Source organism: Strix uralensis, chromosome 12 (assembly GCF_047716275.1).
Source record: "Strix uralensis isolate ZFMK-TIS-50842 chromosome 12, bStrUra1, whole genome shotgun sequence".
In the NCBI taxonomy this organism is placed as follows: domain Eukaryota; kingdom Metazoa; phylum Chordata; class Aves; order Strigiformes; family Strigidae; genus Strix; species Strix uralensis.
In genome coordinates, this window is record NC_133983.1 from 1,806,278 (window position 1) to 1,829,303 (window position 23,026).

A 23,026-nucleotide genomic window follows, 5' to 3' on the forward strand; every position below is an offset into this window, starting at 1 on the left:
TGCTTTCCTCTTCCCTGCAGTCACCCAAGCACATGGGGAGATGGAGGTACCCCCACCAGATACTTGCCCACCAAAGCTGGGCTTTGCATGGTTCTGTGTGACACAGATGTAGCACGAGCAGAGCCAGGGCAGCTCTGTGCACACACACACACGACAGATTTCTCCTTTCATTCATGACAAATTGCCAGCAAGATTTTTGCCCACCAATACATCCCTAAAATAAAGCAAATAACAAACAACACTGTAAACATCAAAGACTAAATCCATAGTGCTCAGAGAGCTGGCGAAGATTTAATACTAAAACACAGATAAGGCAAAGATGAGTGTTTTCCCTGCGAGGGGGCTGTGTGTGTACATTCAGCCGAAGCACAGTGTCCTCACAGAAATCAGTGCTGGCTCCAGAGGATGTTTTTCAGGAGGGATGTCCGGCAGATCCCTGCCCAAAGAGATCAGCCCCAATCCATTTGGAGGGGAATTTCTTTTTTTTTTTGCTAATTCCCAAACCTGAACCTCCTGAGTCTGCGCTGGAGCAGGAAAACCCTCCGCCAGCCTGGTGCAGCACCAAAGGCCAGCTCTAGCAAAGAGGGGGATGGCTGCAGCCTGGCTGCAGGCAGGCGGTTCGTGGGCTCCTTCCTCACCCCTGCAAGAGCCCCTGGGGAATGAGATTGAGGGTACTTCAAGACCATGGGGGAGCTGCAGCCTGGAAGGACTTTGGCTGCAGAAGTGTCTCTGGAGCTCCTTGCCCAAAGCAGGCCACTGGGAACAGAAGGGCTGAAGCAAAGAGCCCTGCTAAGGTGGGTCATACCCACTGACGGGTAAACTGAGGCACAGTAAACTGAGCCCTTGTCCTCTGTGGGAAAGCTGCATCCATCAGGATCAAAGCTTGCTATCAGCACATGCACACCCAGGCAGGGAGGAACATCTAGCCAGCAGCTACCCCTGGGAGACTGTGGTGGTTTTGTCATGTCTGATGATGTGGGAGAGGGACCCAGTGATCTCCTTCGTCTTTGGGTAGTAGAGGACGACCAGCCAGATGAATATGAAGATTCCTGCAGGGAAAGGAAGGTAGACACTCAGCAGCAGCAGCAGGAGATGGTGGCAAGCATCCTGCCAGGATGCTACCGGCACTTCTCTGCCACTTCCACGGGGTTCCCCTTGCTCGCTCCTGCTCCTACAGGAGGGTCTCCCCAAGCTTCAGGTGAGATGTTTGACTGGGACATGCGCTGGGTGGATAATGTCCCTGTTCCTCTGCTAAGGAATGGCTTCCTTGGAGGAAAACCACCCCCAGTGGAGTGGATGTGGTTGGGAGCCATGACCAGCTCCACACCAGTGGCTGGGACCTGCTGCTTGACATGCCCTGCCAAAGGGAAGGGCATGACAGTGCTGGGAAGATGCTGGTGCCTCGTCAACCCACTGCCAAGCTGGGTCCTGCCTGCTCCATCTTCCCACCTGAGCCCAGGGAGCCCATCTTGGACCTGGCCCTGACCTTGGAGAGAGTTGAGGATGGTGAAGAGGTAGAGCACGGGCACAGAGGAGGTGCTGTGGGTGAGGAACGCCAGGGCCCAGGTGGCTCCCAGCAGGCAGAAGAGTCCCATTGCCACCAGGGCCACCTTCCAGGCCTTGCGGTCTCTCTGCACCACCCCCGTGCCTTGCAGGCAGCAGCTCTTCTGGGTCACCACCCCGAAGACAGCCATGTTGAAGAGGAAGATGAGGCCAAAGTAGCCACAGTTGGTGATGTAGTGGACTAGGACATGTTCAGAAGTGATCCAGCACCTGAAAAGAGACAACTGTGGTGCCTCCAGTGGCTCTGCTAACCCTGGCAGCACCCATGGGAGCATCCCCAGGGGGACATGTTTGGGGATGCAGGGACACCCTTGTGCTGGTGGGGTATTCCAAGGCCAGGGGGAAGCAGGGGGGACAGTGGTACGGATCCACTGCCCTCACGTCGCTCAGCTGGGAGTCTGGGGAAGCTCCAGGTGGACCTTAGATGTCCCTGCGTGACCCAGAGGCCTGCAGGCCTGACCAAGGAGGCTTGGCATGAGAGGGTGGTGGTGGTGGTTACCACAGCTGTAGCTGCTATGTTGCAATCACTATTAGGGAAGCGGAAGCAGAGCATGAAGCCAAGCAGGATGGGTGCAACCCCCCACCACTGCGCTGCCAGCAGGACCAGGTTACCGTTCCCCACGCCAAAGGGCCACCTAAGCCCTGTGGGCAGTGGCACACGCACAGGTGGGCTATGACCTGGTGGTCCATGGTCTGGATGCTGTATTCTCCATAGCTGCCGATGACTCCTGCCACCCCCACAACGAGAGCGGGGAAGCCTGGAAGAACAAGGGAGACACATAGAGGAGGCCAGAACAGCGAGCGGTGGGCTGACCTCTAGTGAGATGGGGCTTGGGGACCTGCTGAGGTTGCACAAGTGCTGGGGGCACAACGGTTGCTGCTGGGACATGATGTGGAGAGGGAAGGACACTGCTGGGAGGTGGGGCTCGAGGTGTCCCCTAACTTCTCTGCGGGATCATCTGCTCTGGTGCCCCCCAGGATGCCATAGAGGGCTGGCAATGGGGGAACAAAGACTCCCAAGGGCATCACTTGCTCGTTGAGCAGGAGCCTAGTCCCCAGGGGGATGGAAGGTGCCTGCAGGTGCTGCTCTGAATTTGGTGCACCAAGCCCATATAAGACACTTGCCAGCCCTGACCATGGCATTTGGAAGAGCTGTGGGCAGGACAGGGTCTTGCTCGCTCTCTGCCCATCACTGCATCACCCTGTGTCCCCTCCAGTTGTAACCCACTGCCTCCCTCTCACCCAGGCTGGTGGTGCTCACCCCAGCCGACCAGGCAGAGCTTCACCAGGTAGTGGTGGATGTAGGTGCCAAGGACCTTGACGAAGAGGAGGTAGAGGTGAGAGCCCTCCAGTGCCATCCAGGTGAAGCAGCAGAGCAGGCAGTAGTGGGTGAGCCCCCCCAGGACCTTGCAGGTCCCTGGCTGGGTCTCACCGGAGAGCCTGCTGTTGAGCAGGAAGGCCAGGTTGAGGAGGAACAGGCTGCCCACGAGGTTCATGTGCAGCCCCAGGTTGGTGCGGAGAGTGTCCTCAGACCTGAACCTGCACCTGAGCATCCCCAAAGGGAGCAGAAAAGGCTGGGATCACAGCTGAGCAGGGCCCCACGCAGCAGGTTCATGCAGAGGCACCAGAATTGCCCCACCTCTCTCCCAGCCTGATGAGTCCCCAGGGAGCTCCTGGCACATCCTACCTTAAGAAGATGCAGAAGGCGATGGAAAAGATGGAGAAAGCCATGGCTACCCCGCAGCCAACAGTGGCAACAGCCATCAAGGCTTGTGCCGTGGACCTGTCCAGAGCTGGGTTCTGCCAAACACGCACACGTTGAATTAGAAAGGCCCTGGACCAACTTAGAAAACCCAATTGCAGCTACCAGAGCCATAGGGCTGATAACCCTGGTGGGCTGCTGCAGGGACCCCATGCAAGCCCCCGATCTGTCCCCCCAGAAGGTCTTCAGGGGAAGCAGAGCAGTGGCGGCTCAGAAGAGGTGGTCCCTTATTATATTTATATATATAAAGCACCTATCACCATATTGATAAACATTCTTTGGAACCACCTTTGGTGAGGGATGAGTGAAGGCTATGGTGGACCACCATGAGCACCCTCCCGGGAGCCTCCACCAGGAGACGGGACCCCAAGCCTCACTGCGCCAGAGCCTGCACTGGACTGGGGGCTGTTTCCACCCTGTAACCGCTCTGCTGAGCTGCTGCCCCCTCCTGAGCTGGGGCTGGACTTGATTTTGGGACGTGGGCTTTCCTGGGAGCAGCTATAACTGTCCCTGTGCAGCTACTTGTGACACCCGAGGAGCCCCCAAGATGGGGCAGGCAGCGCAGCCGAGGTATGAGCTGCGGGGAGTGGGATTGTCACCAGGAGGAGGGTGAAGAAGGTGAGGTGGTCACAGGAGCAGACTGTCCCCTTGTCTCCGGGCTGCGTGACACATCCACTGCTGCTCCAGCCTCCTGCCTGCCCTGCAACAGGCACAAGGTGATGGCTGTGAGTGCCGGGCACAGCACCTACACCCGGCCCTGTGCCCGGCCCCGCCGAGGACCATACCTTTGCTGGTATCCCAGAAGACACATAGCGGGGTGACATTCTGCAAGGAGGGAGAGCAGCGTCAGCCAGTGCCACGGTGAGGGGCACCGGGGGACAGATGATGGGAGGGCACGGCTGACTTACATTGGGCAGCTGCCCATGGGCAAAGGTGAGCTGCACAGGGTCCTGCAGCCCGGAGATGCTTGTGTCTCCCACTGTGATGCCCACCACGGTGTCATCCAGCACCTGCCCCGTCTGGTTGACCTCCTGCGCGGGGGCAACACTGCCTGAGCTGAGCCAGCGAGTGCTGCCAACCGCAGGGCTGCCGGCAATGACAGCTCTTACCTCAAACATGCCAAGCTGCTGGATGTTGAGGACTGTCACCACCATGCGCACTGTCCAGCTGCTCACGGACCGGAATATTTCCCTGGGGAGCTGGACTTTGCCTGCCTTCCCCTTCTCCGTCATATTCAGCACCCGAGGGCCCTGCAGCGGACAACGGCGGTGGGGGGTTGCTTGCTGACGTCACCTCTCTGCTTTGGACCCAACAACTTGCTCCAGGCACAAATTCAGCCCTGCCTGGGTGGGCTTTGCTCAGCAACATCAGCAGGAGCCCCGAGGGCAGGAAGGGAGAAACTGATCCCCAGCACCCAGCAGCGAAGGGGCAGAGCTGGGATCAGCTCCCAGGAGAGCCCCAACCACCATCACCCCATGGGACATGGTCCCCTGGGACATCCAGAGAGTGGGAGAGCCCGGGGGTGGGCAGGAGACACAAGTTCCCACATATTCCTCCTCCTCTTCTTCCTCCCCTCCCCCTGACCCCCCCGCCTGCTGCTGGGATGGTTCCTCGGGAAGGGCTTTTCCCCCCCAGGCACCATTTCACGTGACTCCTTGCAAAAGAGTGCTGAAGCTGATGTGGGTCCATGATGCAACCATGACGCAGGGTGGAGGAAGAGCACACCATGGCACGCCAAGCTCCAGGGCAGGGACCAAGGGACGCTTTGAAGGCACAGGGCCTTCTGAGTGAGGGAGAGGGGTACATCTCACCTCCGTGGGGGAAAAGGTGATGAGGACATCATGGGTGACAGCCCTGCTGACGTTGAGGAGCAGCACCTTCAGCCCGGCCAGCCTACTGCGCAGCGCCGGCACCGCCGACTGCAGCTGCCTGCAGGGCGGGAGGGCTGTGGGACTGGTAGACACGGGGGGCTGAGCCCCCAAACCCCGCCATGGCCACCCCTGCCCGCTACCTGAGCCAGCGCTCCCGCAGGCAGGCACAAGCGGGGCTGCTGGAGCGCCTCAGCTCTGGGCAGTGCCGGGGCAAGTCAGGACTAGGGGTCCCGTCGCCTCGCTCCTCTGACTCCGTCGTGTTGCAGCACTGGTGCCTGTCACCCTGCTTCAGTTCTGGGGAGGAGGGGAACCAGGTGACTGCTGGGCGCAGTGGCACCAGCTGGGCACCAAGGCGAGGGAGGGTTGGGGGGGACCACTCACCAGCACAGCTCTTCTGTCCCCCAGCAGCATCTGGAAGAAGAACGCATGGGGAAATGGGGGGAAAACCCTAAAATCTAGGGTCAGTCCTCCCCCTGCCCACAGGGGAAGGGGGAGGCGGGAGAATCTGGCAGCTGCCAGGTTCAAAAGGAGCAGCCCTACCGCCCTACGTGGGCTCCAAAAAGCAACTGCACAGCCATGGGGGCTGGTGAAGGCAAAGCTACCATGCCTGCGTTGACACGGGCGTCCAGCCCCCCAGGGCAGCTCGCAGAAGAGACATTGAGCTGCTGATCCAGGGTTTTAAAGTAGCCCTCAACATCAAACCCCTCCGCTCCGCTCACCTCTACCAGCTCTCTGCATATCCCAGGGGGGACCTCCCCTCTGGCCTCACTACATTTTAGGGTGAAACCCTGCCACTGTCTTTGGGTCAACACCTTCTTCACAGGAAAATGTACCCCCTAAGCCCATGCACACCCTAAACTGGGGGTGCCCGCGTCCCCCTCACCGGCCACTCACCAGGCAGCAGCAGGAGCAGCAGGATGGTTCCCAGGAGCAGGTTCATGATGCTTTGTGGGGTCTCCTGGCTGCCCCTGGCCATCCCACGATGCTCTACTCCCCTCATCCCAGCAGCTCTGCTCCTCTCTAGGCTCCCCCAGGGCTTGTAGCTGCCCCTGACCCAACTGCCGTGTCCTCATTTCCCTTCTGCAAACCCCTCACGCCTTCCTGTGGGTTGGCAAGTGACACAGCAACGGCGATAACTATCAGAGCCACGTTGTTTCCCCCTTGGCCACTTCCCCCCACTGACTCATTTCTTTTGCCTTCTCCCCCCAGTCCTGCCAAATCCTTGGGTGACAGCCCCCACCAGCCCAGGAACATGTTGGAGCATCCCTCTCCCAAACCGGGCATGCTGCTGGGGATGAAACATCCCTTCCCCGAAAAGGTCCCCCTGCCCCAGCCGGGAGCTGGAGCCGGGTGCAGGGGATGAGCCGCAGGCAGAGCACTGTCCGGAAGGGGAACTGGTGGGGCGGGAGACACGGTGCTGCGCTTGCCAGCGGCACAGCCAGGAGAGCCATGATCTGCATGGCCCTGCGGCCACCCAGGGAGGCAATTCCCATTCTGCAAAGCCTCGCTCTTCGTATCCCACCCTCCACTGGCCTCTCTCTTCACTGGATATTGACAGTCCCCGGAGACTGCAGCGGATTCCTGAGCCATGGTATCCCCCTCCATCACCCCAACCCCTATGGCACCACGGTACCGGTGCTCTGCTGGGAGCACCGTTACCAGTCCCAGCTCAGCAGGATCCTACAGGTCCTGCCCCAGGGATGTGACAGCCCCAGCTGAGGGATGGATCCCGTCAGAGAGCCCGCCAACACACCCAGCAGAGAGACCCCAGCAAGCCATGCTCCGAGCAAGAATGACTTTAATGGGCACAAGTCTGGTGTGCGAGCATTAAACTTCTACACCATCCAAAAATATACATTCAACAAAATAACAAAAATAGATTATTTCAGCTGCTAGAGGGTGTCGCAGGGGCAGTTATTCTGTCTCCACCGGGGAAGGACCCTCTTGGTGACCACCAGCAAGGGCTGAAGATGGGGCCTTTCCCACCCATCACCCCTGGCCTCGGGGCACAGGAGGGAATATCCAGAAGCACCAGGGACCCTGTCCCTGCCTCTTCCACTTTCTGTAGCCCCCACTGCCCAGGTGAGCATCCCTCCATCCTGCCCCAAGGATGCCAAGCCAAGAGATGCGCCGCTGCCTGGTGGGATGTGGTGGTTGGGGAAACTGGGGAGGGGGCCAGCAGAGGTGAGGGGCTCAGGGCAGCCAGCCCCGCTGCGGGTCCCTGGGCTCCTAGCAGCCCTACGAGGTGGGTGCAGTAGCAAAGCAGACAGCGTCAGTCCTTCCCGCAGCTGTCCTCCATGCAGGGAGCCCCAGCACGGTGCAGCCATCGCAGGGCTCAGCCAAGATGGCTCTGGCTGCTGTTGGGCTGCAGTTTAACACTGTCGGAACTGCTCTGCGAGTCAGGGGACTTTCTCGCCTGCAGCACCATGGTCCAGTACCAGAGGAAGATGAGGAAACCTGGGAGAGGAGGGAGGAAGGGTGGGTGAGCCCCCTTGAGGGACCAACAGCAGAGAGCGAGCCAGCCAGCCTGCCAGGGACGGCTCCTCTTGTACCCCGTCACCACCCCACCAATACCCCGTGAAAGCCCCGGTGCCCTTCAGAGGAGCCCAGCATCACAGGCTCACCTTGGAGGGAGTTGATGATGGTGAAGATGTAGAGCGACACAAGGCGGAAGACGCCAGAGGTGAAGGAGAAGAAGACCAGCGCCCAGGGGATGCCCAGCAGGATGCTCAGCCCAAAGAGGGCTAGGATATGCTTGAGCTTGTGGCCTTTCTTGTTCTGCCGGAGGATCTCCCGGACCATGGCCCCCAGCATGACCGAGTTAAAGAGGAACACCAGGCTGAAGAAACCCAGGTTCACGACGTTATGGATCAGGGGGCTTGTGATCCAGCATCTGGTGGGAGGAGAAAGGGGACATGAGTTGGAGGGGTTGGGAGAAGCACAAAGGTGTGGTACAAACCCAGCACCCAGTTTAGTTAAACAGGGAGGGGGGATCCCCCACCACCACCCTGCACAGAGCCCCAGAAAAGCCACAGGTGAGCTAAGGAAAGCCCATAGGACATGGTGAAGGTTTAGCCACCTGACATTATCTAAGACCAGGGACCAGGCAACCCACTTCCCATGACTTACATTGTTGCATTGGTGGATTTGCCACCAACAGATTCATAGACCGGAATGGAGAAGGGGCCATAGTTGGTCCAGCTAGCCAGGAAGATCAGCGTCACGCAGAAGAAGGGAAGTCCTGGGTGGCAAGAACAGAGTGAAGCAGCCGCCCCACCCCCTGGCCCTCAGACCTTCTGAAAGAACTTACTGCCACTTTCTCCCCGTATGGAGTACAAACCAACGTCCTCCCTCCCAAGGGGGAACCGAGGATGGAGCACGCAACAAGGACACCTGGCATAAGTCCCAGCCCGGGAGTGAGCTGTGCTGCTCCGACCCCAGCCGGGGGTCTCCCAGAGCTGTAGAAATTTAGGCCACAAAAGATCACGGATCTTCCTACCGCGGCCTCCTGCCCAAAGCACAGCAGAGATGCGTGGGTGCTTCCTGCATCAAGCCCATCTCTCTGGGCTGTCCTGGATGTTTCTTGCACAAGGAGAGGATCCCATTACTATTTAAAGACCCCAAGCAGTGGCTCTCACATGCCTCCCTTGCTGGGTGACCCCCAGGGTGATGCACCCTTACTCTAGCACCAGCTTCTGCTCTCAGCCATTGAGTCTCCTTCTCCACCAAGTCTGCTGACAGAGAGACCCCTCTGCTTCCAGCCATCTGCTCCCTCACAGCTACGTCTCCATCCCCATCCAGGCACCATATACGGTGTGAAAGACCTACCCGGGTGCCCCTCCACCCTGTGGCCTGTGACCTCAGGGTGTCTCTGCCTCTGCCATGCTCACCCCAGCCCACCAGGCAGAGCTTGAGGAGGAAGTGGTCATGGTAGGCATTGAAGACTTCGATCACAAGCCGGTAGAGGTTGTAGCCCTCGATTCCCATCCAGGTGAGGCAGCTCAGGAGGGAGAAGTGCAGGAACAGCCCCCCAGCTCTGCAGACTGCCTCACTGCTGCTGGAAGCCAAGTGCTCAGAGATGAGGAAGGTGACGTCCAGGAGGAAGATGGCACCCAGCAGGTTCATGTGGATTTGCATGCTCGTGATCTGATCTCGCTGCTTGCTTCTGAAGAATTGAGGGGGGAGACCTCACCACCATGCCTGGCCAACATCCCTGGTGCCCCACAACACCCCACAGCTCTGCATGGGACAACTTGCCCCAGCCAGAAGAGCCAGGAGACCCTCTGGTGGTGTCAGGGGCTGAGAGCCTAACCCCATGGATGGGACCACCCGTTACATGTGCAAATTCAGGTCCCTGCAGTTGACCTTGCATTTCAGGTCTAGGCCATGGTGGGTAGGGAGCAACATCATTTCAGCTCTGAATCATCCACGTAGGATCAGTGACATGACTCAGGAGAAGACACCTTGAAAAGATCTTTGCAGGCTTCTGCTTGCTGGGTCTATAACAACAACAACTAAGCTGATTTTCCAAAATAATTGAAACCAGCCAGTGTTTACAAGCGCCCTGCAGGAGACCTGACCAATGGTGTGGTTTCTGGAGAGAACTCCGCTTTCCTCAAGCATGGCTCCTTCAGCATGCTTCTAGCCAGGCCACCAACTGCATTTGGAGAACTTGCGCCCACCCAGCTGTGGTAGCAATGGACAGGACACAGACAGGGAGAGCGGGGTGAACTGTCAGACTGTACCTGAAGTAAAGGAAGAAGATGGTGCAAATGGATGCCAAAGCTGAGATCAGGCAGCCGATGTAGGTTATGATACTCAGGTAATCCCTGTGTATGTAGGTGATCTCGGGGGAGGATACCTGAGGAGAAGGAGGAACAAGAGATGGTGAGGAAGAACAGCTGGTGGGAACGATGTAGAGAGCTGCGGGAAGGTGCTACCCACCATCAGCACGGCAAAGTAGGTGAGGTGGTTGCATCTGCAGTCCGTCTGGCTGTCCCCCGTCGTTGTTGTACAACCGTAGCTGTCCCAGCTCCCAGAGCTGGCTGCGCAAGAGAAAGGGAGAGCGGCTGCTGAGCAGCAGGAACATCTGCTTTGGGTTTGTGGATCTTCAGGGCAAGGTGTCCATGGCAGGGAGGAGGACAAAAGCAGGCGTCCCAGCTTGTCCCAGGCCAAGCACACACGCTCAGATAGCACCCTCAGTATCAGGACCCATCCCTAGGGAGGGGGAAAGCTCTTAGGTTAGCTATGGAGGGAAAAACCTGAAATCAACCCCTAGGAAAGGATTAGGAAGCTGGAGCAAGGAAGGGAGGTGCAGGGTGACTTTTACCCCTACCAGCGGGTCTGTGGTACCCTGCAAAAGGAGCAAAGGCCATGACTGGCTTCACACCCAGGTGTAGGAGCACTCACCGGTGGTGTCCTCCTGCCAGAAGACGCACAGTGGGGTCACGTTCCTCTGCAATGACAAAATCATGAGCCCTGATCAGGATGCAGCTGGGGGTTTGTTGCCCAGCCAGCACATCTGATAGGGGAGAACATAGGGCAGGAGGTGAGACAGTCTCAGTAGACAAACTGTCCTGTGTCATGGGAGTGGGCTCCAGGCAGAGACCGTTCTCTTGGCAGCTTGTGGAGCAGATACCTCCTCCCACGTCCCCTTTTTCAAACAAGGGGTTCAGCTTTGAGCAGGTGCCTGGCAGGGCCATGAATGAGTCAAGGGACTGTTAACTTCACATGTCCCCCAGCCCTGGAGATTGTGCTGGAGGTGACACATCAGCAAAGCAGCACCTCCTGGTCAACTGCAGGCAGTGCCACCCCCAGTGCACATGGTGAAGCCACGATCATGATACAGCCCCAGAAGTCGTAGCAGACGCTGTACAGGCAGGCCAAGGGCATGGACCTGCTGGACTGTGACCACTCTCTAAGCTGGCAGGGCCTGAGCCCTCCTTGCCCCTCCACTCCTGGTGGGATTGGGTTCAATGAGGCTGTTTCCCCACCTACCGGAAGCTGGTTGTGGAAGAAAGTGAGGACCACTGGGTCGGAGAGGTTGGCCACCACCGTGTCCACCAGAGAGATGCCAACCACCCTGTCACCCAGGACGTGGCTGTTGTTTTCATCCTGTTGGAGAAGAAGAGGAGGCAGTGGCAGCACGGGAAGGGAGAGCTGCCAGGCATGAAGTGGATTAGTGTCCCCAAGAAGGAGGTCCCATGCCTCTTCCCCATCAAGCTTGTAGCTCATCTTTGAAGCATCTTCTCTGAGCAAGCACTGGCACCCTGGTCTGGGGAGCATTCCTGCTGCCCTGTACCACCAGAGCCCCCAGCACAGCGGGGACACCCCACCATGCCACACACATGATCTTACCTGGAACATGGTCTGGCTGTTAATGTCCATGAGGAGTACCCTGTGCTCCACCACCTCCTCCCTCTCCTTTGCCGTCACAAACAGGCTGCTCGGCAGGTCCACCGCGAAACCATAGACTTCTCCGCCCTCCTGCAAGGAGGAACTTGTCAGGAGAGAGGTTGCGAGATGATGCCCGTGGGTCAGGCACCAGGGCAGGCTACCCAGGACCCACCTCTCTTTGGGAAGCAAAGGCCAGGTGCTGAGGAGCCCGAGGGGGCTGGACCCTCAGGACGGTCGCGTGCACGGTGGCCTTCCCAAAGGTCTGGTTCTGCCCTTCGAGCTCCACCTTGCCCAGTGTCTTCTCCAGCTCCCCGAGTTTGCTGTTGGGGAAGGGGTGCAGTGAGCAGGATGCAGCGGGCATGGCACTGGCGGCAGCAGGAACGGCGCAAGCCTGGAACTCACTGCCGAAGTGTCAGCTGCTCCGTGGCTCCCACAGCTGGTGCCGAGGGCTGGGCGATGAGGCTGTCCAAGGCGGCGAGCTGCTCCTCCACGTCCTCCTCCCAGACGGGCATGCTCTCTGGGGGCGCTGACAGACACATGAAAGGAAATGCCATGAGATGCATGGGCAGAGCCAGCTTCCCTGTGCCCCAAACTAACCGGGCACAGCCCTGGTGGGAGCAGAAAGCAGAGGGCTTCAAGGTGACCCCAAGTCTGGGAAGTTGATGGAGACCCCAACCCAGAGGGCTTCTCCTGCCAGCCAGAACTCAGCTCCCACCAAGGCCATTGGGACCAGGCTGGCTGAGGCTTGTTAGGTGCCTAGTATTGCAGACAGGACCCTCAGAGAACTCTGCAAAGCACATGATTTCCCAGGAATTCAGGGGGCAAACCACTTCTGGAAATCTCCATCTTCATCCCTAGGGAGCCTGGGTACTGGGGGCTGCCTCTGGGCTCCTTCAAGCAAACCTATGTCCCCTTCCATCACCCTTCAGCTGTGTCTTCACATCATCATGCTGTAGCACATACTGGGACACCACCAGTGATCTGCTGATGGCTAGAGAATGGGCTGGGGATGAAACAGACCTTTTATTTTGTTAAAATAAGATCAAATTTCCTTTACCAGGGAAGAAGTATTCAGGTGCACTGTCAAGGGAGGTGTTCTTCCCGCCCTTTGAGATGTAGGACACGTTGAAGATGGAGGTGCTGGTTCTTTCAGTCTTCTGACTCTCCTTCCCCCGGGTGATGCTGCTGGACGGATCCCCACCCAGGAGGAAGCTCTGCTTCCCGTACGCCAGCCTCAGGGTCTTGTTGGCCTTGAACCAGTAGATGCAGAAGCGGTACCTGCCCAAGGCCGGGGGCAAGCTGTACTTGTAGTAAGAGTTTCTTCTGTTTGGCGAAAAGGGCCTTTTTATTATCAGTGCCTGAGCCGTGTTCTCGATGGAGATGGTGGCGGGGCCATGCTCGTAGATGACGGAGCTGTTCTGGGTCTGGTTTCGGTCACCGCAGAAGTGGAAGTCCTCTTCCCGGCGGCTGCTGGCTCCCACCCCTGCAGTGCACAAGTGCACAGAGATGCCGGTTCAGCCAGAGGGGCGGCCACCCCCCGCAAACACCACTCCCCCGCGGCAGCGTTGTGCATGGCACACCGGGCCCTCTGCCCCAGTCATCCCGACCCTGTTCCAGACGGGCTGCGTGATGTTGGCCACCTCCCTGATGTCCCCACAGCTGCTCTGGGAGGATTCACTGGGGTTCCTGGGGCAGCAGGACCTCCTGTCTCTTAGGGTCACCCTCTCCCAGCCCCACATCAGCAGAGACTGGCAAAGGACCTCTCCATCACCAGAAGGGATGGATGGAGACCATCTCCTTTCCCTGGAAAGGACCCATCCTGCCCCAGAGACGACACCAGAGGCACATCAGCCCATGTGACATTTCACCTCTGTGGAAGCCACGGCTGCAAATGCCCCTTGGTGTCCCCCAGACAATTTTTTGGGGCTGCCAATTATTCCCAGCATCCCAAATTTGGTTCACCATCCCAGGGAAGGATTTGGTGGGGGCAGTCTACCTTGGAGAGGGGAGAGAAGGAGCAGAAGGAGGACCTTCATCCCGCGTGGCTCTCTGCTTTGGTTTGGCCTCCAAGGAGAAAGCAGAGCCTGGAAGGATACAAAGGAAAGGGGACATGTGAGTATTTGGTTATCACCCATCCCATGGGGTCAGGGGATGGAGAGCAAACGCTGTGCTGGTGGGACACTGGCCGGTGCCTCTGCTGCCAGGAGAAGCCACGAGCTCCGGGCACCCCGCCCAGCCACAACGCTGGAAGGATGGGGGGCCGGCAGCCGGGCCCCCCTGCTCTCAGCACGGAGAGGGTGTCACACCGCCCTGGCAAAGGCGCCAACCACCAGCGATGCAGCATGGGAGGGGTCCCCTGTTCCACTCCCTGCTTCACATCTCAGTTCGGGCCTCGGCTTCTTACAACCAGCAATAGAAACAGAAGGAAACAGCAGTTTCCTAATGCACCAGCCCTAAAATTATTTTCTCAGGTGCTTTCAGCTTCTGCAGATTAGCTGAGGAGCCGGGCACGCTGCAAACCTCTCCATCATTTCAGTCTAGCAGAAATGAGCTCTCCTGGGCTCATCCTGGAGATGCCGACACAACCACTACAGCTGCCAAAACCCCTTCTACCCATCATGACCAGCTGGGCAACGTCCTCTGCATCCCCTTTCCCCACTCCTTCATCCTGCACTCTGCTCCACCACCCTTTTCTTTGTCTTTATATGTGGCCAGAGCTCCTGTGACCTGCACTCGGGCCAGCGCTGAGCACCCTAGGGTGCTGCTGCACCCACGCGCTCCACAGCTCTCACACCCACAGTCCTTCCCATCACACCTCCACCTTCCCCCCGCCACAGACTGCATCTCCAGTGCTGCTGGGATGCACCGAGCTTCACCTCCTCCTTGTCCTGCTGTCACCCCACCGATGGGTCGAGGCTGGTGGGACCCATCCTGCCAGGGTCCAGCAACCAGCGGGAGCCCCGCCAAGGAGGGACGGCATCGGTGGAGGCTGCCGGACCAGCCAGCAGAGCCACCCAAAGCCAAGCCAGCACCCAGTTTGCCACTGCTGTATCAAAGCATCCTTCTCAAAACCCACCGAGTGGCCAAATCCTGTTTCATCTGCTGCAAGCAGGTGTCAGGGCACCCACCAGCATCACCTGCAAAGGCTTGTGAGCTCTCCCAGGCGCCCAGGGGTCTTCAGATGGGAAGGCTGGGGGAAAACCACTTGCTTGAAAACTCTGTGTCCCTGTTAGCGGGCTTCTCCCACCACCACAGGCTTCTGCCAGAGGTTCCTCTGCCCAGCACAGACCCAGGGACATCCTACACTGGTGCATCCCCACAGGCACCTCTCGCCGTCCCTCCCAGTCTGCTTCTCGCAGCAGTTTATCACCGGAAGACGGGGGCTTTGGGTTATTAATTAACCTGCTGCCATGGGTATAATTGAGTGTAGTGCTAACGAGGTTTCCCGGTGTGGGCTGGGAGCAGCAGCTGAATGTGGAATGTGTCTGGCATCCTGATGCCTTGCCGCACACTTGGGAATCGTGCGTGTGTAATGAAAAACACAGATCCGGGGTGGCAAAATGCCGGCGGCAATGGGAAGCACCTGGATGGCAACAGAGCAGCACATGAATGCCAACCGCGTTGTGATGGCACCGAGCTGGCACGCCAGGAAAGCATCCCCTCCGGACAGGGAATGCTGAATCTCCAGGCTGCAGCCCATCCCGCTGCACTGGCATCTTTAGAACTTTATTGGGGTGGTTGGAGGACAGGATCAGCCCCTTTCAGCCGTTACTCAACCGGGACCAGAAATCCCTGAGGGGATGTGGGTGGGGGAGCTGGTATTTCCCCTCCAAGCCCTATATGGTCCCGCTTGCCCCGACACCAATTGCTGTTTCCTGAGCCGAACAATAGCGAGAGAAAATCCCCCGAAAATGGTTTCGCAGCGGGAAAACACGGTTCCTATCCGTGACGGTGATAAGCAGCGCTGGAGGCAGCCAGAAGCGCTGAGCCCACGCCGGGGCTGGATCCTGCCCCGTCATCTTTCCACCCCTGGGTGACAGTGCGGATGTGCATCACTGACGTGCCCCAGTACCTGGGGGCGGCGATGCTGCATGTCCCCACTACCACCAAGGCATCTCCCCAGTGTCACCCGTTTCCAAAAGCCCCATGCTACCGCAGCCACCAAGCAGAACCCCCCTTTGGCACCAACCCTACCTCCTCTTCACCATCCCCAGGGCAGGATGGCTTTACCCGCTGCCCCAGCCAGAGCCTGGGAGCTGAGCTCCTCCAAGAACAATAACATATAGAAAAACTCCTGGTTTGGCCCCAAAATCAGCCAGATGATGTAAAAAGAGGTGGCACGGACACTGCTGGGGCTACACAGTCTGGACAAGGCTCCCTTGCCACGGGCATGGGGGGAGGCTCAGCCCCGGGCATCACATTGTATCCTATTAAAAGAACACACTGATCTCTGAAAGACAAACCAAGGAATAATATTGTGGCCTCTAAACCTAGAGACGATTGGGACAAAAAACCCAAACAAACCACACACACACAAAAAGACTGGTGTATACTACCCCCTTACTGCTCTCTGGGTCACTTGGCAGCAGGTGTTTAAGCTTTTGGAGGTGGCACATGGCTTTTGGATGTGATGATTTTCTCCAGGAGAAGCGAAGATGCTCTGACACCTCAGACAAACACCAGAAATGGGGAGGTCCGGGGGCTTTTGTCCCTGTTTTCCTTTCAGGTCCGTTAGGAAAACATGCCGATGCTCTGTTCCTTGAGATGCTGATGAGCCTGCAGCTTACAGCCAGGCAAGGACTCAGGAACCAGATGGGGAAACTGAGGCACGGAGAGGCCAGCCAGCACAGGCTCCCTGAGATGCAGAACAGCTTTGCACGACTGGCCCCCATCGTAGCAACCACAGACAATGTGCCCTGCGGCTGGAGCTGCCCGAGGAGGTGGGGACCCCGTCGGGGACCCCCCACAGAGGGGATGCCCCAGCGTCGGTTACCCGTGTGCTTCACAAAGTGTCCTTGTCCTTGGCCAGCAGCCCATGCACGCAGGGGTCAGCCCGCATGTTATTCATGGCATTGGCACGCGAGCCTTTCCCGTCACCGGTGGGCGGCAGGGTCCGACCCGGCGCGTTTATTAATGCCCAAGGAGCTGAGTGGCAGCTCCACCACATGCCGGCAGCCCGTCTGTGCCAAGCCTGTGCCGCGGGATGGGGCGCAGTGGGTTGGCTTTTCCCGGGCCATGGGGTTGCACACAACACCCAGCACCCGCCAGCTGAGTTTTGCCAACAAGACAAACCCAGACCTGGTAAAGATTCCCATGGGAGCGGCACAGCTCCCTGCCAGATCCGTCCTTCACCAGCCGCTGGCAACCCTCCCTTCCTGAGCAGGCGTGGGGAGCGCCAAGGGGAGGCTGGCACAGGCAGACTGCTGGTGCCTCAGACTCTCAAGGTGAAGCATTTGCTTAGAGCTGGGTCTTAACATTCAAAATTTTTAAAAAAATCCATTTCCTAAAAAACACCACAGACAGAAATATCGAAGAGAACTAAACCGACGCTTCCTCCAGCGCCTGGGCAACACAACACCCAACTTGGTGGCATGCAAAGCCTGCGGCTTCAGCAGGGGCTGCAAACGGTCTGTGAAGGACCAGGTATGCCTGCAGCAAATTGAGGGCTGCCGTGAAATGGGGCGAAGTGGTGCAGTTTGTCCTCCCCAGCACCCCACACCACGTCCGGCCTTGGAGGGTACAGATCGCTATCCTTCCAGTGCGCTCCCACCACCGAGCCTTCTTCGGGAGCAACCCCTCAGCCGCCTTCTGCGGGCCAGCTTGTACCTTCCCTCCACCCCAACCACCCCCCTGGGTTGTAGTGGTTCCCAAAACACCCTGTCCCCTCCCAGGTTCTTGTCCCCCTCCGCATGAGCAAGGTTCCCATCGCCTGCCTGTGCCCTGGGTGTGGGGAAGGGAGGTACAGGGAAGTGCAGAGCAGTCCAGGACCACCCCAAATCAGGCTTCCAGGCATTTGGCACAGAAAGCAGCCAATCTGGAGCCCAGCGAGGGTGAACCCAGTCCCGGCAGGCTTTTCTGGCTGCAGAAAAGCCAAGCACAGCTAGGGCAAAGTCTGTGGCATGCGAGGAGCCAGGTAAGAGGCCATGGTCCCCCCCTCTGATCCCTGCCAAACCCCAGCTGTCAGTGAGCTGATGGGAAAGGAGTTGGTGGGTCGGAGCCCTCCCAAGAAACAGGCACTGAAAGGCTGCTGCCCAGCTGGTACCACCAGGCACGCCAGGAGCAACCCAGCCCGCTGTCTGCACACCCCGCAGCACTGCACCCCTCCGACACCCACGGGTGCCACTGCAAGGTGCGGGGGATGGCCCGCCCTGGGGGTCCCCAGCCCAGCAACACGCAGTTGCTTGCAAACCTGTTGCTCTGCGAATAGCAGCCCCCGGGCCACGGGATTAAGAGCTGGACTGCAACCAAGTATGCAACATTTTTAGTCCTCAGCTTAATTCACGTGGGAGCTGCAAAACCAGCATGGGGCACAGCAGAACCCACTGTGGCTGCGGTCCCAGGCTTAAAGGATTTGCCGCCCTCCATCTCTGAAACACTCCTGGCTCCCCGCTGGCGGTGGAGCTTGGAGGAGGGTTACTGCAGCCCTCAGACCGTGAAAAGAGCTTTGGCTGCCTTCCCTCCTCAACAGCCATTCAGACTTGCTGCCAGGAGGTTATTCCAGGAGACTTCATTTCAATTCTCCAGCTGGCCACACTGGGTTTTGCTGGTCCCTCCGGAGGGGCAGCTCAGGCAGCTTGCGGGCAGGGAACACCCAGAGCATCCCACCTCCCGCAGTGGCGTGCCGGGACCAGCAGCAGCAAGCTGAGATGTTGCAGGAGGAATCCCCCCCTCAACAGGCATTTTAGGGTAGGAAGATCACCCTGTCGAGACATGCTGGCGGTCCGCGGGGGATGCTGCACCAGGAGGAAGGAGGAGGAGGAATGGGGCACGCTGGGGGTTCCCCCAGGGTGGGATGCAGTGGCCAGACACAGGGCCCAGCCCGGCTGGGGCTTCGCGGGGCTCAGCTGTGCCGCTGGCAGCAGCCAGAGCAGCTGGTCCTGGGCGGCTCAGGGGCCTTTGTGGCTCCGCGGGCCAAGGAATTCAGCTCAGCTCCAGGACGGGGGCGAGGGGTGGCGGGGCAGGCAAGGGCAACCCCCGTTCAGCAGGGACGGAGGCTTCACCAGACAAATCGTGCCTTAGCCATGAGCAGAGATGCCCGGTCCCTGCCTGGACGGAAGCGTCACACCCGCCGCTCAGGCGCGGGGAGGCAAAACGTCCCCGTACCTCCCGGAGCAGGGGGCATCCCAAAGGCCCTGAGGAGCACCCCTAAGCTCCATCCAGACAGACTGCTCCCTGCCCCACCGGCCAGCTGGGCACCTCAAGGTGCTGCCCAGTGGCACCAGTCCCAGCCACGCGGAGCCCCAGTGCCCTCGCAGTCCTGCTGGGCTGGCCCCAGGGGGTGGCAGATGGCCACCCCACTTGCCCCCGCACCCAGTGTGTCCCTTCTGCCCCCACCCGCACCGAGGACTCCGCAGCATCCCCTCCCAGTATCCCCAGTAAGGGTGTGCCAGGCAGCGCCCCTTAACCGTGGCCTCTGGGACCCCAAAAGGAAACACCAGACCCCCCCGCTCCTCCTACCCCACCCCGCCCGGCTCAGCCGCCCCCCCGACGCCCCCAATACCTGTGCCCGGGTCGGGTTGGACGCGCTGCCCCGGCTCGGCTCGCCTCGGCTCGGCTCGGCTCGGCTTAGCTCGGCTCGGTTTAGCTCGGCTCGGCACCTTGCAGCCCAGCCCAGCCCAGCCCAGCCCAGCCCGGCCGGGCTCGGTGCGGTGCAGCGGGACAAACGCGCCGCCCCGCCCCGGCCCGTCCCCCCGGGCAGGCGGTGACTCAGCGGGGCGGGACTGGGACGGGTCGCGCCGCACCGACCGACACCTCCGAGCCCCTCCGGGATCGCTGCGGGGGCCGCGGGGCCACCACCAGCCCTCGGTCACAGCACCTGCCTGGCTCTACCCAGCCCAGCCCAGCCCGGCTCGGCTCAGCCCGGGAGCACCGGGCTGCATCACCCCGCCCGGCCGGCACCGGGACCGGCACCGCGACCAGGACCAGGACCGGCTGTGGGACCGGTGTGGGCTGGGGGACACGGCTGGGGACAGCCGGGAGCCGGGGGTGCCCCATCCCGCCGCCCTTCAGCTCCGGGCTGGCGGGCATCCAGCGGAGGGACGGCGCTTGGCGGCTGCACGCCTGGCTGCGAATGGGATTAAAAAATAACAGTTAATGAGAAAACAGCAGGGACGGAGTGTCCCTGTGAACCCTGTCCCGCTCCCCGCAGGAAACGAGGGAGACGAGAAGTAGGGCAAGGAGCCCAGGCCCCGAACCGTGGGGAGCTGGGAAGGGGGTCCCCACGCCCCCCCCGGGCACATTCCTGGAGGAGATGGTCTGGGATGGGGGGGTGCAGAGCCTGGATGTGACCCCCGGCCAGGGCACGTGGCTCCCAGCGCCCATCCCAGGGCTGGAGGGGGACACGCTGCCCCTCGCCCCCCGGGGGTGGTGGGAGCTGAGGCTGGCAGTGGCATGGCAGCGATGGGCAGCGCAGGAGAGGACAAAGCCGCTGCCAAGCGGTGCCCACATCCAGCCGTGCCAGCCCTTTGTGCGCCCTGAAAACAGCCGGGCGGGAGAAAGCCGGGGCTGCCAGGAATCGGAGGGAGGGCGGGGAGGGCTCTGGGAAGTGCCCTGGGTAAATAGTTGCTCTTGCAGATATTTTCAATGGCTTGAATGAGACTTTTCTTTCTGCTGGGGGAAGGGTGGAAACAACCTCCCGCTCCGGCAGGGAAGGCGATGGAGATAAAAGGCAGCGGCAGCACCGGTGCTATGGCTGCACTGGGACCCCCAGAGCAAGGGACATCCCGCACGCTCGCGTTGCCCCCCAGCTTGGTTTAACTTCCAGCTCTAAGCCCCAAATTTCCTCAGCTCCCACGGGATGAGGCTCCCACGGGAAGCAGCTCACGCGGCCTCACGCGGCCAGACCGTGGCTAACACGGCCGCCTTTGAAGCCCAACCATCCCCACGCCACGGGGAGCGGGGCCAGCTTCAAAATACGCGCTGACGACAGCCGGAGCCGCGGGAGCATCACAGTGAGCCAAGCCTCCCGCTGCAGGTCATCCCAACCGGCTCCTTCGGGAAACACCATAAATCTGCCTCCCAGGAATAACACAGCTAAACCCAGCTGCAGCTCCCGCAGGATCAGGCCCTCCTGGAGGAAGGGATCAGGTGCAGACCCCCTGTCCCAGCGAGGAGGAACAGGTATTTTAGGCCATCTTTTTGCTGCTGTTTATGGAACAAAGAGCCTTTTGTCTACACTTGACGTTATCAGGAGTTATTTTTAGGTCGACGCCTGCACTTGTTGATGTTATCGGGATTATCTGTAAGTCGGCAGGCTGTGCTGCTGTCTTCAAAGACCTGGCTGAGCACGGAGAGGGAGGAAATCCTTGTGTTGTCCCTTGCAAGGGACATTTGCCCTTGGGCTCAGGCCAGTGGCACTCACTCAGCCTGAGAAGGGCTTATTGCTCAAAGTGGGCAGTTCCTCAAAGCTCTAAAAGTTCCTGAAAGCCCTAAAAGTTCCTCAAAGCTGTGAAAGTTCCTCAAAGCTCCTCAAAACCCTCAAAGCTCCTAAAACCTCTAAAAGTTCCTAAAAAACCTAAAAGTTCCTAAAAGCCATAAAAGCTCCTAAAGCCCTAATAGTTCCTAAAAACTCTAAAAGCTCCTAGAGCTCTAATAGTTCCTAAATACCATTAAAGTTTCTAAAGCCGTAAAAGCCCTAAAAGCTCCTAAAAGCCCTAAAAGCTCCTGAAGCCCTAATAGTTCCTAAAGCCCTAATAGTTCCTAAAACCTGTAAAAGCTCAAAAAAACCCCTAAAACTTCTTAAAAACCCTAAAAGTTAAAAAAAACAACAACAACTGAAACTTCCTAAAAATCCTAAAAGTTCCTAAAAGTTCCTAAAAGCCCTAAAACGTCCTAAAAGCTCCTCAAAGCCCCGGTGCTGGCGGCGGATGAGCGAGAGCGTGCTGGAAGAGTGCAGCAGCGGGACGGGCAGGCGAGGGCACATCCCAGCGGGCTGCTGCCAGCCAAGGTGAGGCAAGTACGGGCAGAGGTGTCCTGGCGCCGTCTGAAGCCGAGGGCGAGATGGCGGGTGCCAGCCCCACTGTCAGGCGGTGCCAGCCCCAGCCCAGGGTGCTGAGACCCCCCTAAAAGCCCCTTGGGAGACCATGGTGATCCCAGGGGAGGTGCAACCGCAAGCAGGACTCAGCCCAGCGCTGGTGGGCAGAGGAGGAGGGTGAGGATGAGGATGATGAAGCAGAGGAGTGCTGGTGGGAGGGCATGCCCAGAGGTCCCCCACCCAAATCAGGTGAGGGATGCCAGGGTAGCCTTGGGAACCTCGTAGGATGGTGATCCCAGGGGAGCCCAAGGAAGCTCCACAGCTGCCTTGAGTGGCTGCGGGTGCTCCCACTCCCCCATCGCCGCTGCTCTACCTCCCTCAGCCTTGCTCCCGAAAGTACATCAAACGGGGAGGTGGGTCCCCCCCACCCCACATCAGGGTTTCTCCGTCAGGCAGCAACGATAACAGCGACTCACCAGGTGCCAGGGCTGTAAAACCCAACCGTAGAAAGAGCAATAAACCTGATTTATTTGTTTAGGCTCGGCTTTGCAAATAAACCCATGATGATGTCAGGGAAGTCTGGGGGAAAATTGGTCCCCAGGGGTATTTGCACAAGCACTGGGTGAGGATGGTCCTGCAGGATGCGGGAACCGGGCTGGTCTGCTCCCGGCAGCCAAGTCCCAAAGGCAGATCCCCAAATAGAGCTGAGGTCTGCCCCCAACCTTCCATTCCCAAAAGGATTTAGTCTCTTCCCTGGCTGCTTGTTTCCCCCAAATCTGGAAGATTTGCAATGATCCCAGAGCTTTGCTCCTTAGTTTAGGCCTGAAGGCACCTTGGTGAAACCAAGCCACCTTTCCTGGGGAACAAAAGGACGGCACAACACTCTCCAGCAGCTCAGCACCGGTCTCCTGCCCGATAAGGCGCAGGGGAAGGTAAACAGGATTATTTCTCCTTGGAGAGGTTAGATGGGCCGGCTCCCCCTTCTCCTGCCCACCATGCCCCGAGGCTGGGGCCAGCTGGTCCCAGCGCTGCCAGGCACTGGGGGTGCTGGGAGCTTGGATCCCACCCTGCACTCCCGGGGGACCTCAGGGAGTGTTTTGACTTGACTCCTGGCACAGAGGGGTGGGAAAAGTGCCTTTTCTGCCCCTGGGCTCAGGTTTCCAAGGATGCCCTGCGGGTGCCATGTTCCCACTGCCGAGAGACAACCACCAAGCGTTTGTTTTCCAAGCGCGACCGGATACA

The 23,026-nt window shown here is 59.2% G+C and overlaps 2 protein-coding genes across 2 annotated transcripts; both read right to left on the minus strand.

The window, feature by feature from the left end:
• Positions 1–258: 258 nt before the first annotated feature.
• On the minus strand, positions 259–6,162 carry ADGRG3 (adhesion G protein-coupled receptor G3). Its single transcript, XM_074881930.1, has 13 exons — positions 6,091–6,162; positions 5,578–5,607; positions 5,337–5,490; positions 5,137–5,254; positions 4,435–4,575; positions 4,234–4,356; positions 4,111–4,150; positions 3,925–4,025; positions 3,251–3,363; positions 2,825–3,108; positions 2,228–2,321; positions 1,487–1,773; positions 259–1,049 (listed from the first exon to the last, which is right to left on the minus strand). Exons 1-13 carry the CDS (start codon positions 6,134–6,136, stop codon positions 934–936), a joined length of 1,647 nt encoding a protein of 548 aa, XP_074738031.1. The 5' UTR covers positions 6,137–6,162; the 3' UTR covers positions 259–933.
• Positions 6,163–6,977: 815 nt separating this feature from the next.
• On the minus strand, positions 6,978–19,735 carry ADGRG1 (adhesion G protein-coupled receptor G1). Its single transcript, XM_074881715.1, has 14 exons — positions 19,313–19,735; positions 13,589–13,676; positions 12,650–13,075; positions 11,995–12,118; positions 11,765–11,912; positions 11,554–11,682; positions 11,194–11,310; positions 10,606–10,651; positions 10,141–10,241; positions 9,942–10,057; positions 9,087–9,361; positions 8,326–8,437; positions 7,821–8,089; positions 6,978–7,653 (listed from the first exon to the last, which is right to left on the minus strand). The coding sequence occupies exons 2-14, from the start codon at positions 13,626–13,628 to the stop codon at positions 7,532–7,534; spliced, it is 2,025 nt and encodes a 674-aa protein (XP_074737816.1). The 5' UTR covers positions 13,629–13,676; positions 19,313–19,735; the 3' UTR covers positions 6,978–7,531.
• Positions 19,736–23,026: the final 3,291 nt, after the last annotated feature.

What these genes read in the sequence shown, in the direction of transcription:
- ADGRG3 (XM_074881930.1), bottom strand. Translation starts at nt 6,136, where the DNA reads ATGAACCTGCTCCTGGGAACCATCCTGCTGCTCCTGCTGCTGCCTG. An exon ending in GGGACAGAAGAGCTGTGCTG is followed by an intron (nt 5,491 to 5,577) that starts GTGAGTGGTCCC and finishes CCTCCTCCCCAG; the next exon opens with AACTGAAGCAGGGTGACAGG. An exon ending in CTGCGGGAGCGCTGGCTCAG is followed by an intron (nt 5,255 to 5,336) that starts GTAGCGGGCAGG and finishes CCCGCCCTGCAG; the next exon opens with GCAGCTGCAGTCGGCGGTGC.
- ADGRG1 (XM_074881715.1), bottom strand. Translation starts at nt 13,628, where the DNA reads ATGAAGGTCCTCCTTCTGCTCCTTCTCTCCCCTCTCCAAG. An exon ending in CCTTCTCTCCCCTCTCCAAG is followed by an intron (nt 13,076 to 13,588) that starts GTAGACTGCCCC and finishes TGTGCACTGCAG; the next exon opens with GGGTGGGAGCCAGCAGCCGC. An exon ending in TCTTCCACAACCAGCTTCCG is followed by an intron (nt 10,652 to 11,193) that starts GTAGGTGGGGAA and finishes TTGTCATTGCAG; the next exon opens with AGGAACGTGACCCCACTGTG.